Raw genomic sequence first — 17,545 nt, 5'->3', positions numbered from 1 at the left:
TAAAAATCTTGATTTGGTAACATTCATTTTGACCAAACTGTTCTGTTGAAAATCTTCCTTTTATCCAAATTTTGACATGAAGGGCATATCTATATAGTAACCAATAATATTTGCAAGGTATTTTCACTCACATTTAATGTATAGTGGCTAAAAAAATAGGACTGAAAAACATTTTAATTTAGGAAGTTGGAAAAATAAACCAAGAACACAGACTGATCAGGAATTGGGAAAGAGGGGATGATGGTACAGACATCTTCTTAATGTTTCTACCACTGGGCAAAGAAACCTGAGAATTAACTGATCCTGTTCCCCAATTCTAAGCAAGGGCTGCCCTCTTAGCCCTATGAGGCCTCTAACTTCAACGGGGGTACAGCCTGTGCCAAGTGAATAACTTGACTCCAAAGTATCATTCAGATGCCTAAGGTCAGTTAATCCCATCGTGCTTCCCATCACTGCTATCCTTGGCAACTATCCAAAATACAGTCTCTACATCTATACTTCTAAATTTTTGTCTGTATTTCTTTCCCTCATACCATTTCCTTCTTGCTGTTCTCCCTCCATCCTTTTCACTGGGGCCTTCAGAATTCCTATTATAAGATTTTGTTTTAATCTATCCCACAATCCCTACACACAATCTTTTTTTTTTTTTTTTTTTTTTGGCGGAGTCTCGCATTGTCGCCTGGGCTAGAATGCAGAGGCACGATCTCAGCTCACTGCAACCTCCACCTCCCAGGTTCAAGCAATTCTCCTGCCTCAGCCTCCCAAATAGCTGAGACTACAGGTGCACACCACCACACCCAGCTAATTTTGTGTGTGTGTGTGTGTGTGTGTGTATATATATATATTTATTAGATGGAGTCTAGCTCTGTTGCCCAGACTGGAGTGCAATGGCGCAATCTGGGCTCACTGCAACCTCTGCCTCGCAGGTTCAAGCGATTCTCCTGAGCAGCTGGGATTACAGGCATGCACCACCATGACTGACTAATTTTTGTATTTTCAGTAGAGACGGGGTTTCACCATGTTGGCCAGGCTGGACTCGAACCCCTGACCTCATGATCCCCCTGTCTCAGCCTTCCAAAGTGCTGGGATTACAGGTGTGAGCCACCGTGCCCAGCCAATTTTTTGTATTTTTAGTAGAGACGGGGTTTCACTATGTTGGCCAGACTGGATTTTTTTGTTGTTGTTTTTTTGTTGTTTTTTTTTTTTTGAGACGGAGTTTTGCTCTTGTTGCCCACGCTGGAGTGTGATGGCGCAATCTCAGCTCACTGCAACCTCCGCCTCCCAGGTTCAAGCGATTCTCCTGTCTCAGCCTCCCAAATAGTTGGGATTACAGGCATGCACCACCACGCCCAGCTAATTCTGTATTTTTAGTAGAGCTGGGGTTTCCCCATGTTGGTCAGGCTGGTCTTGAACTCCTGACCTCAGGTGATCCACCCACCTCAGCCTCGCAAAGTGCTGGGATTACAGGCGTGAGCCACCGCGCCCGGCCTCTCTGTTCTTTAGCTCTACACAGAATATTTGTAGTGTCTTGTCTCTCTAGTTTAATTAATCTTGGGTCTCCTGAAGGATACTTCTCAAATTCTTTTTTCAAAGTGGATGGTGCTCATTTTTCCACATTCCACTAATCCCAGCGGAGACTTCAGCATTCTCTTAGCTCTCCATTAGCACTTCCAACATCATTGCTCCACTAAGGAAAAAAAGATGCCTCCTCCTTTGAGATTCATGCCTCTGACTAGTTTACCCTTATCCCGGCTATCTATTAAACTAGCGATTATAGGCTGGGCTCCGGCTCCGCAGCTCACATCTGTAATCCCAGCACTTTAGGAGGCTGAGGCGGGTGGATCACCTGAGATCAGGAGTTTCAGACCAGCCTAGCCAACATGGTGAAATCTGTCTGTACTAAAAATACAAAAATTAGCCAGGCATGGTGGTGGGCACCTATAATCCTAACTACTGGGGGGGTGCTGAGGCACGAGAATTGCTTGAACCTGGGAGGTGGAGGTTGCAGTAAGCCAGGATTGCACCACTGTACTACAGCCTGGGCGAGAGTGAGACAGTGAGACTTTCTCTCAAAAAAAAAAAACTAGTCATCAAAAGCTCAAGTTTCTGGCCCACAAGTCTTATCCATTCTAAGTTCCACCATCGTCAAGGTCTATGTGATAACCTATCTAAAACTTAAGAACTGGCCAGGCGCAGTGGCTCATGCCTGCAATCCCAGTACTCTGGGAGGCCAAGGCGGGTGAATCGCTTGAGGTCAGGAGTTTGAGAATAATAGCCTGGTCAACATGGCGAAATCCCGTCTCTACTAAAAATACAAAAATTAGCAGGGCATGGTGGTAGATGCCTGTAATTCCAGCTACTTGGGAGGCTGAGGCAGGAGAGTTGCTTGAACCTGGGAGGCAGAGGTTGCACTGAGCCGAGATCACGCCACTGCACTCCAGCTGGGGCAACAGAATGAGATTCCATCTCACCAAAAAAAACCCAAAAAAAACCAAAAAAAAAAACAGGAAAAACACAGGTATTAAGAAATGTTTACAGAATTAATGATTATAGTTTCCAAAATACTTGTTTAACGACACTAATTTATGTAGCAATGACAATATATTTATAGTGTTTTATTCATAGTTGACCAAGTACTTTCACATACATAATTCCACATGATTCCGAGGCACATCCTGTGAGTTTGGTCAGGCACATTTTTGTTTTTTGTTTTTTTTCCGACACAGTCTCGCTCTGTTGCCCCAGCTGGAATGCAATGGTGAGATCTCAGCTCACGGCAACCTCCACCTCCCAGGTTCAAGCAATTCTCCCTACCTCAGCCTCCCGAGTAGCTAGGATTACAGGCATCCATCACACCGGGCTAATTAGTATATTTTTAATAGAGATGGGGTTTCACCATATTGGCCAGGCTGGTCTTGAACATATGACCTCAAGTGATCTGCCTGCCTCTACCTCCCAGTGCTGGGGTTAGGGTCAGGCAAGTTTTATCTCCATTTCACAAATGATAGATAACAGGTTCAGAGACATTAAGTTGTTTCTCAAGGGGTTTCACTAGTAAGAAGTAGAGCCATAGTTGAAACTGAAGTCTTCAGAATGCTGCTTCTGTATCATCTGTCTTTATACCAACATAATGACAATTTTCTTTTGACAAAAGGAGACATCAAAAGGCTGATCATGGCTGGGCATGGTGGCTCACACCTGTAACCTCAGCACTTTGGGAGGCCAAGGCAGAACAATCACTGGAGCCCAGGAAATCGAGACCAATCTGGGCAACATAGTGAGACTCCTGTCTCCATAAAAAATAAACAAAATTAGCCAGGCATGGTGACGTGTGCCTGTAGTCCCAGCTACTTAGGAGGCTGAGCTGGGGGATCGCTTGAGCCCAGAAGTTTGAACCTGCAGTGAGCTATGATCATGCCACTGCACTCCAGCCTGGGTGACAGAGCAAGATCCTGTCTTGAGGTTAAAAAAAAAAAAAAAAAAAGGCCTCATCATGAAGAATGATATAACCATTTGCTTGCCAGGAGTAGAAGTATGGTTTGGCCACATGCTTTAAGGAAAGATTCAATAAATCCAACAGCATTGTCTTCAAAATTTCAAGGTATCCATTGGGTCTCTTTTAGTTCGTGGTGGTTCTTTAAATATATCTTTCCCTCAAAATTGGCTCCCGTTCCTGGCTTACCCCTGTTAAGGTATCACCATTCTCTATCACTCACACTTAATGTTATTGTTCTCTTTCTGAACTCTAAGTCCTATTGATTCTTCAAATTCAATTTTCTTAAATTTCCATTGTTGCAATATTAGTTCAAGTTCTTATCATTTACTAGAAAAATATTTTCTTCCTCTTTGACCGAACAAAGTAGTAAATTAACCTACTCAAAAACTTGGGGTAGTTTCTTAATGACTAAAGAAAACAGAAAAAGAAAACCTTGAATCTTATTTTCAAGATTCTTCTCAATTTAACCATTCTCAGTCTTTTAAATATCATTCCAATCTTTAAATCTAACTACAATTGCCCAATTTAATCTAGCCCTAAAGCAAAATTATTCTGATTATTGTTTCCTAAAAAACTGTTGCTCACCTATTTCACTTCCATACTCAATCACTCATCCAATATACTCACCTTCTACTATTAGTAGGAATTTGTGTCATATCTAGTTTTTCATGCCTTGGTCATCCCCCACTTGAACTACTCCATTAATCTCCTAACTAGACAACCTTCTCCCCTACCAATAATTTGTTGCACACAACATGACCAGAATTAGCCATCAAAAAACAGAATACTAGGTCACTATTCTACTTTAAACCTTCAATAATAATAATAATAATGGTGATGGCTACGACTGGTTGAGTACTTACCATGTGCCAGGCCAGGCACTGTGGTACCTACTTTACGTGCACAGTCTCTATTAATTCTCCAACAACCCTATAATAAGATTTTATTAGTTCTACTTTACAGATAAGAAAATTAAGGCTTGGGGATGTTAAGTATCTTGTCCATGGCAAAAAGGTTATTAAGTGGTAGAGCCAGGATTCAAACCCAGGCAGTCTGACTCCAGAGCTTGTGTTTTTAATTATCCAGGTACTATATACTGCTATATTGCTTAACAGCTTAAGTTTCAGCTCCTCAACTTGTAATACAAAAGATCCTTTCTAACTTCATTCCTGTCACTCCTTGCCAAGCACTTTACATACTTCTGCCATACATTTCATACTTTTTTCAAATTCCATGCCTTTCTGCTTGTTTTCCCTACTCTAGCCCCACTTTCTGTCTGGCGAAATTCTACTCATCCTTCAAGGACTACCTAGAAACATTATCCTCTCAGTGATGCTTTCCCTCAAAGAAAGATAGCCAGTCCCTTCTTTACAGTTCCAGTAGCGCTTTGTACCAAATTCATTATATTATTTATTTATAATAGTATGTTCCCCACTAGAATGCCAGCACTACAAGAAAATCTATCTTACTTAATATTCTATTCACTTCTGTATCATCAATGCCTAGCACAATGCCTGGCACAAAGCTGGTACTCAATAATCATTGCACAAATAAATGGTCCCAATCCTCTATTTTAATTCTAACCATCCATCAAGGCCACTTTGCTTCTATACAAGCCATTCCTAGACCATTCCAGTCCAAAGTCATCACTACCTCCTTTGAACTCAGACAACTTGCTGGCTCAGCAACTTACCTGGCAATTATTAACTATACCTGTCCTTATGACATATATTGATAATTTTTCAAGAATATTTATTCATGAATCAAGACTATATTTTATATTTTATACTTTTGTTGTTCTCCTACAGTTTTGTGATACAGCAGACATTTAATAAATATTTGCTATTTCACAACTGTCATGTTCCAAAATAAATTTTACATACCATACACAGATGATGCCCAATTAGCTTCAGCTTATTTCATCTCTGGGTATAAAAAACATTTTTTATGGTGAAATGAAGTCATATGATTGGCATACTTTGTTTAATAAATCAAGGTTCTTTTTACCAAACTTTTCCTTACAACTCTTGCCAATTCATTCAATAGCTCTGGAACCTGAAGCTTTTGCCTCACTACTGAGCAGCTGTATATCCAACTTGGCATTTTCCTTTTAAGGTAACTTGTTACCATAGTGTTCCCTTTCCCTTTCCCTCTCACTCCATCCCCTCACAGTCTCTTTTTCTCTCTCTTTCTGTTCCTTTGCTTTCACTAGGACACATGGTACTGAAGATTTATTTTATTTATTTTTATTTATTTATTTGAGACAGAATATCGCTCTGTCACCCAGGCAGGGGTGCAGTGGCACCATCTTGGCTCACTGCAGCCTCCACTTCTCGGGTTCAAGTGATTCTCCTGCCTCAGCCTCCCGAGTAGCTAGGATTACAGGTGCTTGCCACCACGCCCTGCCGCTAACTGTTGTTTGTTCGGTTGGTGTTTTTTTTTTGTTTTTTTGAGACAGAGTCTCGTGCTGTCACCCAGGCTGGGGTGCAGTGGTATGATCTTGGTTCACTGTAACCTCTGCCTCCCAGTTCAAGCGATTCTCCTGCCTCAGCCTCCTGAATAGCTAGGGCTACAGGCATGTGCCACCACACCTGGCTAATTTTTGTATTTTTAGTAGAGGCGGGGTTTCACCATGTTGGTCAGGCTGGTCTCGAACTCCTGACCTCAGGTGATACGTCCGCCTTCGCCTCCCAAAGTGCTGGAATTACAGGCATGAGCCACTGTGTCCGGCCAAATTTTTGTATTTTCAGTAGAGATGGGGTTTCACCATGTTGGCCAGGCTAGTCTCAAACTCCTGACCTCAAGGGATCCTCCTGCCTCGGCCTCCCAAAGTGCTGGGATTACAGGCATGAACCACTGCGTCTGGCCTAAAGATTTATTTTAGTATGGTTAACAGTAATGGGAGTGGAAAGTAAAAAAAAAAAATAATTTCCAGGAGTTATCTTTTTACATAGGTAAGTCCACAAAATAGACTTTGTAAACAAAAATTAAAATTCAAGCTGCTTTAAAATATAATGAAATAGAACTAGCAAGAAACACTGAAGTAGCTATGTCACGCCAAGGCTATATGGATTATCTGAAAATAAGTTATCTGGCTGGGTGTGGTGGCTCACGCCTATAATCCCAACATTTTCAGAGGCCAGGGTGGGCGGCTCACGTGAGGTCAGGAGTTTGAGACCAGCCTGACCAACATGGAGAAACCCCGTCTCCACTAAAAATACAAAATTTGCCGTGTGTGGTGGCGCATGCCTCTAATCCCAGCTACTCAGGAGGTTGAGACAGAAGAATTGTTTGAAGCCAGGAGGTGGAGGTTGCAGTGAGCCAAGATCATGTCATTGCACTTCAGCCTGGGCAAGAAGAGCGAAACTCCGTCTCAAAAAATAAATAAACAAACAAACAAACAAATAATAAGTAATCCTCCTAAAGCAAAAGTACTAGAAAACACTTCAGTCAAATGACTTCAGATTTATAAGCAAGGCAACTGGCAACAGCATGTAAATGAATTCTAAGGTTGCCAATCAGAAATATTTTAGCTTAAAAAAAATTAAAACACATAAATTCAGCATTTAGGTTCAATCTGAAAGTCTCATAATTTGAGGTTAATATAACCCAGCAAATAATGTTAAGAAAATGACTCACGTTATAGGTGCTAAAATGAACATATACCCAATATTGACAATGCTCTCTAAGTAAAAAGGTGAATTTTTCTATTAATACTAACAGTCTTGATACTCTCAAGAGACAATCCAGCTTTACAAATCTAGAATCTGGTATACAAAGCAAAAAGTACATTTTTTAAGTATCTGGGGAAAAAAGGAGGTATCTGGGCAATCCAGGTCACGTAAACTTTGTGGGGAGGAGAGAAAGCAATATTTATCAATTCAGGGTTTTGTGCTTTAATTACCTATACCAGCTTTGCTGATGTGGTAAGAAAGCACACATGCAGATACGGTTAGATATTTTTCCTAATTTTTTTCCATTTTCTTATTTCCTACATAGCTAAAGAATGCTTAATAGAACATAATTAAAAGGGTATATACCATCTCACTTAATAAGGTGGGTTAGATCAACTTTCAAACAGAGGAAGAATTTGACTTGAGCCAGCAGTTGGAGTAGGCTCAGACTGAATTTAATCAACCAAAAACCTAATCACCCATAATCAATGACATGGAATTACCACTAATAATTTTAGTGACAAGCTAATCACATTTACATATGAATCACCTACAGTATTCCAAGCTCCCAAATTTCACAAAAAGTGAATTTCAGGTATCTGATCTTAAACACAGAAAGACCTATACACCCTTAAAAACCTACATGACCATAAAATGTAGGCCTTATGACTAGAAACATAGAGTATAAAATTTTGACACTAAGAAGTTCCAGGGAGGCAAGCCAGGCGCGGTGGCTCACGCCTGTAATCCCAACACTTTGGGAGGCCAAGATGGGAGGATCATGAGGTCAAGAGTTTGAGACTAGCCTGGCCAACATGGTGAAACCCTGCCTCTGCTGAAAAATACAAAAACTTAGCCGGGCATAGTGGCACACACCTGTAATCCCAGCTACTTGGGAGGCTGAGGCAGGAGAATCGCTTGAACCCAGGAGGCGGAGGTTGCAATGAGGGAGATTGCGCCATTGCACTCCACTTGGGCAACAAGAGCGAAACTCTGTCTCAAAAAAATAAAAGAAGTTCCAGGGAGAAAAAGACTACTTGCATTTAATGCCAACAGATGGTCTCCATAATATTACTACTAAGAAAATGTATGGATACAAAACTACCACCACATTGTGGACTTAAAAGAAATTTGGATTTTAACAAGTTAAACTTAAGCTGAACTCACACAAGTCATCATTTATCTTAGGCAACCAGTATTCTGTACCAACAGGTATCACATTATAGAATAATTACTGAATAAAAGACAAGGAAGAATCCTGAAAATTAAATTTAAAAGTGGATTTCTGGATCTGTAAGAAAGGTGAATTTCCCAGTAAATGCAGGAGACTCCATGAGCAGTGCAAAGTAGTCTGTTACACACCATCTTTAAACACATAATCCATACAGCATTCCAACTGGTTAACAAATTCCATAAAAAAATGAAAGTAGTCTCTATGAAGAGGGCTCAATGAAGCACAAGAAATATGATAACCATGAGCTTTATTTAACTATAATTTTCTATATTAACAAGCTCCTTTCCTATTTATCTAAATCAAATGGCTTTTATTCCACACCAATAATCTGCAAATATGACTGCCTTGGACTCACAACTCACCCCTAAGGAATCTGCCTTATGTTGGGAATCTTATTTTCACTGCATTAAAGCAGTACAGAAAAAAACATTACCACATATATGACAAGGAATAAGAAGATTCACAAGCATAAGGATAGCATAAACTCATTGTTCAGGAATGTGATTGGTTACCCCATCTAACAGTCTGGTGAAAAGTGCCCAGGGAAATGAACACACAACACAGAAATACAGTCAGAAAATGACTGTAGCCAATATCCCGTTCCCACCCCCACAAAACTCCAGGATTTCTTGACAGAACGAATGCCTGCATCACTTTTTTTTTTTTTTTTAAGATTTATCTGTATAAGGATTCCATAAATTCTTTATTCAGCTCATTCCAATGCCTGGCCCAACTGGATATACCAGTAACTTACTTCTAGGTGCAAATCAGTGTTTTGTTTTTGTTTTTGGAGACAGGGTCGGGCTCTGTCGTCCAGGCTGGAGCACACTAGCGCAAATGTCGGCTCACTGCAACCTCCGCCTCTCAGGCTCCAGCGACTCTCCTGCCTCAGCCTCCCGAGCAGCTGGGACTACAGGGGAGCGCCACCACGCCCGGCTAATTTTTATTTTTTGTATTTTTGGTAGAGACAAGGTTTTGCCATGTTGCCCAGGCTGGTCTCCAACTCCTGAGTTCAAGCGATCCGCCTGCCTCATCAGCATCCCAGTGCTGGGATTACAGGTGTGAGCCATCACACCGGGCCAAATTAGTATTACTCTTTTAAGAACCAAAGAAGGTTCACGTTTAAAATTTTTAATTAAAAAAAAAAAAAAAAGAAAAAAAGGTTTCTTTATTTTTTTTTTTTTTTTTTTGAAACGAGGTCTTGCTTTGTTGCCCAGGCTGGAATGCAGTGGCATGATCTCGGCTCACTGCAAGCTCCGCCTCCCGGGTTCACGCCATTCCCCTGCCTCGGCCTCCCAAGTAGCTGGGACTACAGGCGCCCACCACCACGCCCGGCTAATTTTTTGTGTTTTTAGTAGAGACGGGGTTTCGCCGTGTTAGCCAGGATGGTCTCGATCTTCTGACCTCGTGATCCGCCCACCTCGGCCTCACAAAGTGCTGGGATTACAGGCGTGAGCCACCAAGCCCAGCCGTTTTTAAATATTTTAATGGAAACATATGAGTCAGATTTCCAAAAGTAGGCTAACAGTGTTTAAATACTGTGCCAGTGTATTTGAGAAGCTGAATGAAAACAAAAGTACCTATGTTTTAAAAATAAATACAATACAAATAAGGAAAAGTTTATTCTACGATTTCAATTTATCAATCAAGATACATGGTAAAGAGAATCATTTCAATTATTTTTCACCTCCACAGCAGTGTTTGAGGTTGGTAGGCTCTCCCAGGAAGCTTGGAATCTTAAGCAACTCTCAATTAGCTCTCAATTTCTCTATTTTAAATTAATCTGCTGACCTGTTGTGGGTAAACATCCATAAATTCTGCCCTGGCTGAGAAACATTTAACTTTTTCGTCTAGGATAAGTGTGTGGGTGTGTGTTTGTAGGGGAGGGGTAACCCATTTTGACCAAAGTGTTGACGGTTTTCTAAGTAAATACTTCCTATCCACAATTTTGTTGTTGTTTATGCTGCTTTCTCTCCCTTTCTGCACTATAAAGGCTGGCCTCCCAATTCCTTACCCAACCCTTCACCAAGGTCCCATCCCACAAGGTTCCCCCAGTTTCTGCTCCGGGTGGCACCTGACGGCCAAAAGTGAACCCCTGCGGTTGTCGCTAGCTAGACGCGGATAGGGCGGACGACTGTCACTGGGGAGCAAGCGTGAGCCAAAGCCGAGGTGATTTCTGACTGCTCACCGGCGGGCCTCGAGTGGCTGAAGGTCTCCGAGCCCCTCAGTTCGCCCCGGCAAGCCAGAAGTGCAGCTGTCGAGGGGCAGGAAACTAATCGCGGCCCCTGCGCCGCTTTGACAGGCCGAGTGGGGAGAAAAGAGGCTCACTGCAGCTAACAGCCTCAACCCTTGGGCTAGAAAGCCACGGGAGCAAAACCTCCGCCCCGGCCTGAAAGCAACCGGTAGACCGCGGAGCCACTGCCACCGACTCAGTCCTGCCCAGCAGGGGCCCGCCCAGGGGCCACTCCCCAAGGGAGGCAGCCACTCACTCGCCCGCCCTTCCGGGCCCACTCCCGAGGGGACGGTCTCCCGCCCGCTCTCACACACAGCTAGCTCCTCAGGCCAGGCCCCCAGGGCTTCGTCCACCTCTCACCTTTGACGACGCGGTCAGCCCCGGGAGGGGGCGGCGGGGGCGGGGGCGGGGGCGGTGCAGCCCGGGCCGGCTCCGGGGCGGCCATGCTGGGCCCGGGGCTCGGCTAGGCTCTGGGCCGGGCGGGGTTGGGGGCGGGGGCGGCGGCTACCAGAGCCAAGCGGCGGCGCCGCCGGGGAACATGGCGGACCCTCTTTCCCTACAGAGGGGCTAAGACCGGCATGCACTGCGCGTGCGGGGGTGGGGGCGGGGTAGGCTCTAGGGACTTGGGCAAAATTACTGAGGCTAGGAGAGAAACAGGACGAGGCCAAGGGATCAGGTTAAAATTCTTTGCATGCGGAATCAAGAATGAGGAGATGGGGCAAGTCTGTAGCTAGGTGCTGCGATGAACGACTGCGAGGAAACACACCCGCTCTCATGGCATTCCCATTAAACTGAGGAGACGTGATTAAACCTCAGGATCTCCTACTAATAGAGAAACAAATGTATAACGATTTGGTTACCAGATCTGAATACTAAAGGGTTGGCAGGGGACCACAGAATAGAGGAAGCATTGTAGGTTCTAGAGTGGAGAAAGGACCATCCAAAATGCAGTTTGAAAGAGAATTCTGGCCTTTGTGTTTAGAGTCTGGAATTGTCAAGAGTCTGAAGGCACAGAATAAGAATGCAGCTAGAGCAATTTCAGCGCCACAGTTTGTCCAAACAGGTAAGGGGAAGAAAGAAGATGACACCAAGAGATGTGCAAAGAATCTGAAGAATTCACCTGAAAAGGACACAGCCTCCTCCTGGAAGGCAGAGGAGTAAATAGGGAATTGGAAATTAATTCCTTATTTCTGTGCATGCACAGAACCTGGGCCCAGGTGATTATGGACCCTTTATAGAGACCAAGGTGACTGACATTCATGGGAAAGGGGGTAGAGGGAAAAGAATTGACTGTTTATCAAAAATTATTAGACGAGTGCATCCACGACACCAGGAGATATGTTGAATCATGGACAGGGACCAGCATGTCCACTAAGCTGTATATATCTTGATGGTGCAGGATCCAAGTGGGATGGAACAACAAATTCCTGCCCATCGTCCTGCTCAATAATACATGTGCTCAGAATCTGTTCATAATGGATGGTGATAAGTAAGTAGTAGCCCGAAGGTCTCAAAGAGTACCTTTCCACCTCTTCTTTGTGTCAGTTTCAATCCTGAGACCCAAGGTGAAAGATGAAGGGAAAGACCAACAATGGGTATTTTCCAAAAAGGGAACCCACAAGCTATTATTTAGAGGGAAGTCTCAGGAGTGAGGCGCGGGTGAAAATGGATTTTTCTGGCATGGAAGGGCCATAACACTACAGGGGAAGGGAAAGGGAGAGGCCCCCATGGAAGGAGAGGAAGGAACAGGAGGCATGTCACAAACTTATAAGATAGAGGAAAGGCACCCAGAGTACATCGATCAGGAGTGAGTTTGTAAGAAGAGCTGAATCCCCAGAAAATCTCCCTAAGGAGGGGAGGAAGGAAGGAAGTGTATAATGTACTGAGTACTGAATGCTCTATCAGGAAAGGGATGGGAAACATCCTAGCAGCAATAGTAAAAAGGACAGGCACCCTATTTTAGGACCCATTGATTCCCACCTTGATTGTATATCCTTCAACAACTCTCTGGCTCCTCACTTCCACTCAGTCAAAAGCCACTTCATATATTTATCTAGGCCTCCCCGCCCCAGTACAAAAAAAGCAAGAGCATACAAAGGGAAGAATGACAAGGAATTAAATAGAACTATCTTATAGATTTATTAATGAAAAATACTTTACAAAAACAGTATGTTTGGCCTAAAATAGTTCAGCTGATTCTGAGGGTTCACAACAACAACTGAGCAAGTGGTAATAATGGCTGTGCTGAGGACAGAAGGCTGTGTTAGTGTGCCTGACTCCATCTGTTCAAAAGGGTGAATGTTATGTTGGCAGCTCCGCATTCTAGGCCTAAGGTTTGGAGGGCACAAGGAATGCTGACAGGCCATAATACCTGGGCAGGGGGCTGCCCTGATGATGTAATCAGAACCATGACCACAGGGCTACATGTCCCCCCAAGGATGGGAGATAGGGAAGACAAAGGGTCAGGTAATAGGGATAGGTGGATAAAACAAAGAGTAGAAGTTGGGAATATAGTAGGGAACAGAGGACAAGGGCTCAGGTGGAGGTGGGGACATAAAGCATCCAGGAATAAAATGTGACCTTAAGATCCTAAGGAATGGGTAGTATCCAGAGTAATACCATGGATTCATCTTTAAAGTGGCTCAGATAAAACCCTTAAACAGCAGCTGCTTCCTTTTGCTAGGGGGAATGGAAGTTGGAATTTCAAATATCCCCTCCCAAAGAATCAGGTCTTTTTAGAGGTTCCTGACACCCTTAGGAGAACCCACCAATTCTATGTTGAGATTAAGAATAGCACAACCATGGCAGTGATGCAGGGTACCAACGCTGCCACAGTACAGTTTTTTTGTTTTGTTTTGTTTTCCGAGACGGAGTCTCACTCTGTTGCCAAGCTGGAGTGCAGTGGTGCGATCTCAGCTCACTGCAACCTCTGCCTCCCGGGTTTAAGCAATTCTCCTGCCTCAGCCTCCCGAGTAGTTGGGACTACAGGCATGCACCATCACGCCTGGCTAATTTTTTGTATTTTGGTAGAGACGGGGTTTCACCATGTTGGCCAGGATGGTCTCAATCTCTTGACCTTGTGATCCACCCGCCTCAGCCTCCCAGAGTGCTGGGATTACAGGCGTGAGCCACCGCGCCTGGCCCACAGTACAGTTTTACATAGAAAGGTGTAGCTCCAGGAAAGGAAAGGAGTAACCTTTACCATCGACTGTGCTGCAGGACTCTAGCCCTGATCTGCTCTCTTCTGGAGGCATCTGATAGAACAGACAGAAACCCTTCTCCCACTGTCCTCCTGTGTCCAGAGCGGGAGGCATAACTGCTTTGCCTCCAGTCGTCATCTGGGGGCATATCTACTCTTCGAGGACCAGGGGTTCGGGACCCTGGAACAGGATCTGAATTCCAATCTGACCTCCGGGGTACATGAAGACTGCTAGATGGTGGGTACACAGGATGAACAATGGGAGGGTGGGAGGGTGAATGGGAAAGATCACCCCAGGACTGAGCGTGAGGAACCTGAAGGCCCTTGCTTCTTTCTGGTAGTGTGGCAGTGTAGGTTAGCTGAGGATTGCACCCTGGAGTAGTCAGGAATCTGGTCCCAATATGCTGGTTGGTCTCTGACCAGGGTGCCCAGGAGGTGTCTGTTCTGGAACGATGGGGGAGGCTCTGGTAATTCAAAGTCCTTCCTGTGTACTTGGCCCCTTGGGAAGTTTCACCCCTGTCACACATAGCCAGAAACTGCTGGACACTCCTCGAAGTTCCTGGGGAAAGAAAAGAAACCCAAAGACTGAGCATCTTCAGAATACCATTCTTCCCAAAGAGCCATGCCTAGCTGTTTAGCCCAATTCCCTACCAAGAGCATACACACAAGGGAAAGAAGGAACCAAGCTGTGCTTTTGATTCCATTTTTTAAAATTCCTAATATACATCAAAATCAAATATCATACTTCCAACCTGGGCAAATGAAACAGTCTCATGGATGTTGCCATACCTCTACCTCCCTCCACTATAATCTCTTATCCACTATACACACGCATACAAAAGGAGGGCTCCCTAATATATAGCAATATATAGCAAACGTATACTCCGTTTGTGATGGCTATACTTCTAGAACCACCATACCAAAACCTCACTCAGCTTTTCTTTTTTAAAAAAATAGAGATGGGATCTCACTATGTTGCCCAGGCTGGTCTCGAACTCCTGGGCTTAAGCAATCCTCCCATCTTGGCCTCCAAAGTGCTGGGATTACAGGTGTGAGACACTGTGCCTGACTTTTTTTTGTTTTTTCCAACTTTTCTTAAAATGTTATCTTCACTTCAGTTAAGCTGCCTTCGTTTGATCTCTGAGATCTAATGTGGAATGCCTTTTCTTATACATTTATTCAACTTTGGCACTGTTAATATCTTGGGCTGATAATTCTTTGTTGGGGTTGGGAAGAGACTGCCCTGTGCATTGTGTGACATTTAGCAGCATCCCTGGCCTCTACCCACTAGATACCGGTAGTACATCCCCTTTATCCGCTGAGAACCACTGCCTCAAGCTTGGACATCCAGCGCATGAGGGGAAAAAAGAGAACATCTCACTTGGAAGGTCAAAGAAAGCCAAAATGATGTTGCCCACCTTCCCCACAATTGTCTGGGTCTGTACACATGGTGTGGGTACTCCATGTATAGGGTCTTTCCAATTCTCCCACTCATTCCTTGTCTTCCTAGACCATCCCTCAACTGAGACTCAGAGAACAGAAGGAGAGAAAACTAGCTGATAGAGATGACCATTTCTGTTCTGGGGGTGTCCCAAAGACTGGGTATTAACTCCCCTTTGTCAGTTAAAAGCTTATTCTATCATGACTGAAGCAGTTCATTCTCATAAGTAGACAGACTCTAGGGGTGCTGGTCTAGACCCTTGGTCTAAGAATCATGGTGCCCAACAAATGATTTAATATTTATCTGGATCAATGCACGACTTTGAAGCAGTAATTCATACCCTCACACCACTCCACCTTGGGATACCCCCCTCCCCATAGGTATACTGATTTGACCCTATGAGGCCCCTGAAAAGGTACCAAATTCTGGCATATAATATTAGATTTGGGGGAGTTACCTGGGAGTCTATGGGGCTCCCCTGCCACGCTGGGCATCAGGACATCTGGGGACAGGAACTGTGGTTGGGGAGGGTAGAGTTGGGGACCGAGGAGAAACACAGAAGGGTCATGGATGACAGGGAGGGAAGAGGAGCTGGAACAACGGTGCCCGGTTTCCAAAGGCTTCCTCACGTTTGATGAATCCTTATAATGAGACAAGACAAAAAAACATAGAGATGAGGATTAACACAAAGCAGGATGTAGTTGGGTAAACACAGTGAGGCAAGCAAAGGGAAATGGAGGGAACCAGAGCACAAACATGCCTACATGCCTTGTTCTGCAGTAGGACCCAATTTATTCAGTCACTCTCCCTGCCAGCCCTCTAAGAAACTGCAAACTTCAGATCCTTATCCCTTAACCAGTCCTCCTCATATCCCTCACCTTCCCAACCCTACCATTCAGGTCTTTAGCAAACTCCTTAATGCTAACAGTAGAATTAGAGAGATTGAGATAGAAATTTAAAAATAAAAACAAAATATGAGAAATTCAGAAAGCCTGAGAGAATGAGAAAAAAAAAATCCTTATTCTAAGTACTGGGAATAAAACTATATATGTTTAAATGTAGAATCAAGAACTCTACCCCATCTTCTTTCCTGTCACTGCTATACATTCCACAGCTTCCTCTTTTGCCTGTCAAGTTTGTATTTACTGATGCTTATGTCCTGCTCTATTCCCTATTAATTATCTACTTTTATGATAAATACCCAGAAATATTCCCCTTTAATATCTGAAACAGTAGCATATCCAAAATTGAACCAAAATCCTTCCAAACTCCTCCTCCTGGTACCTCATTTTCCTAAATCACCCATATTCAAACATTGGCAATGACCTTGATTTCCTACTTCACATCCACAGTTCCATTACTTGCCAAGGACTATCATTTCTATCTATGGGTTTTATATTTAAATTCACCTGGACTACTGCAACAGCCTTCAATCTGCTCTTCCTATCTCCTATCCACTCCTTACCATGGTCTACAAGGTCCTATGTGATATGGCCCTACTGCTCCTCACTTTATTTCCTATCATTCTTGGAGCTTTTACACTCTAATTTTAATGTTCCTCAAACACACCAAGCTCATTGCTACCTCAGAGTCTTTATACTTACTGTTTCTGTTACCAAGAATATTCTTCTGATGGCTCACACCTTCATATCACTGAGGTCTCTAATCAAAAGTTACTTCCTTAGAGCTGATTTCCCTCACTACCCTACTATCAGGAATAGCCCTCAAAAAAAAACACTATTACCTCTTTACTCCTTATTCTCTTGCCTTATTTTATTATTCTTTATCATACTTATCATTGTCTGGCATTATATCATTTATTTGTTTATTGTCTTTCTCCCCTATTTCTTTTTACTTCAGTATCCCTAGCACCTTGAACAGTGCCTAGAACAATGTGGGCACTTAGTAATAATACGTTAAATAAAATAATCTATATGCCAGTATGTCTAATTTCCTTTACGAGACTGCAAGCTACTCAAGGGCAGAATTTGTGTTGTTTCATCAGTGTATGCTCACAGCACCTACCACAACATGGCACAAAATAAGCATTTATCATACCGCCTAAGGACCAGGTGCCACTCCTCTCAGCATGTGACATAGCTAATTACTCCTTTCTTCTTGAAACATTCTCCCCTTGGTGCCTATGGTACCACACATCCCTGGTTTCCCTTCAGTCTCTCTAGTCTTTTTTTCTCAGTCTCCTTTTAGGGTTCTTCAAAAGAAGAACCACCTTAAATCTAATGCTCTTTAGGGGTATGTCCTGGCTCC

General features: G+C 43.5%; 2 protein-coding genes across 9 annotated transcripts in view; both read right to left on the bottom strand.

Moving 5' to 3' along the window:
• Positions 1-11,217, bottom strand: part of PPP3CB (protein phosphatase 3 catalytic subunit beta) — a 59,057-nt gene extending 47,840 nt beyond the window's left edge. For all 6 annotated transcript variants that reach the window (XM_025396646.1, XM_025396647.1, XM_025396649.1 and 3 more), the window contains exon 1: positions 10,998-11,217. In XM_025396646.1, the coding sequence (XP_025252431.1) occupies positions 10,998-11,082 (85 nt within the window). In that variant the 5' untranslated portion in view covers positions 11,083-11,217. The remainder of the gene's footprint in view (positions 1-10,997) is intronic.
• A 1,535-nt stretch (positions 11,218-12,752) lies between these two features.
• Positions 12,753-17,545, bottom strand: part of USP54 (ubiquitin specific peptidase 54) — a 121,226-nt gene continuing 116,433 nt past the window's right edge. For all 3 annotated transcript variants that reach the window (XM_025397487.1, XM_025397485.1, XM_025397486.1), the window contains 2 exons: positions 15,735-15,918; positions 12,753-14,395 (listed from right to left, as the gene is read on the bottom strand). In XM_025397487.1, the coding sequence (XP_025253272.1) occupies positions 13,836-14,395; positions 15,735-15,918 (744 nt within the window). In that variant the 3' untranslated portion in view covers positions 12,753-13,835. The remainder of the gene's footprint in view (positions 14,396-15,734; positions 15,919-17,545) is intronic.

The sequence above is a fragment of the Theropithecus gelada genome, chromosome 9 (genome assembly GCF_003255815.1).
Source record: "Theropithecus gelada isolate Dixy chromosome 9, Tgel_1.0, whole genome shotgun sequence".
In the NCBI taxonomy this organism is placed as follows: domain Eukaryota; kingdom Metazoa; phylum Chordata; class Mammalia; order Primates; family Cercopithecidae; genus Theropithecus; species Theropithecus gelada.
The sequence above is the reverse complement of the archived record's forward strand: the minus strand, read 5'-3'. Positions and strand labels throughout refer to the sequence as shown.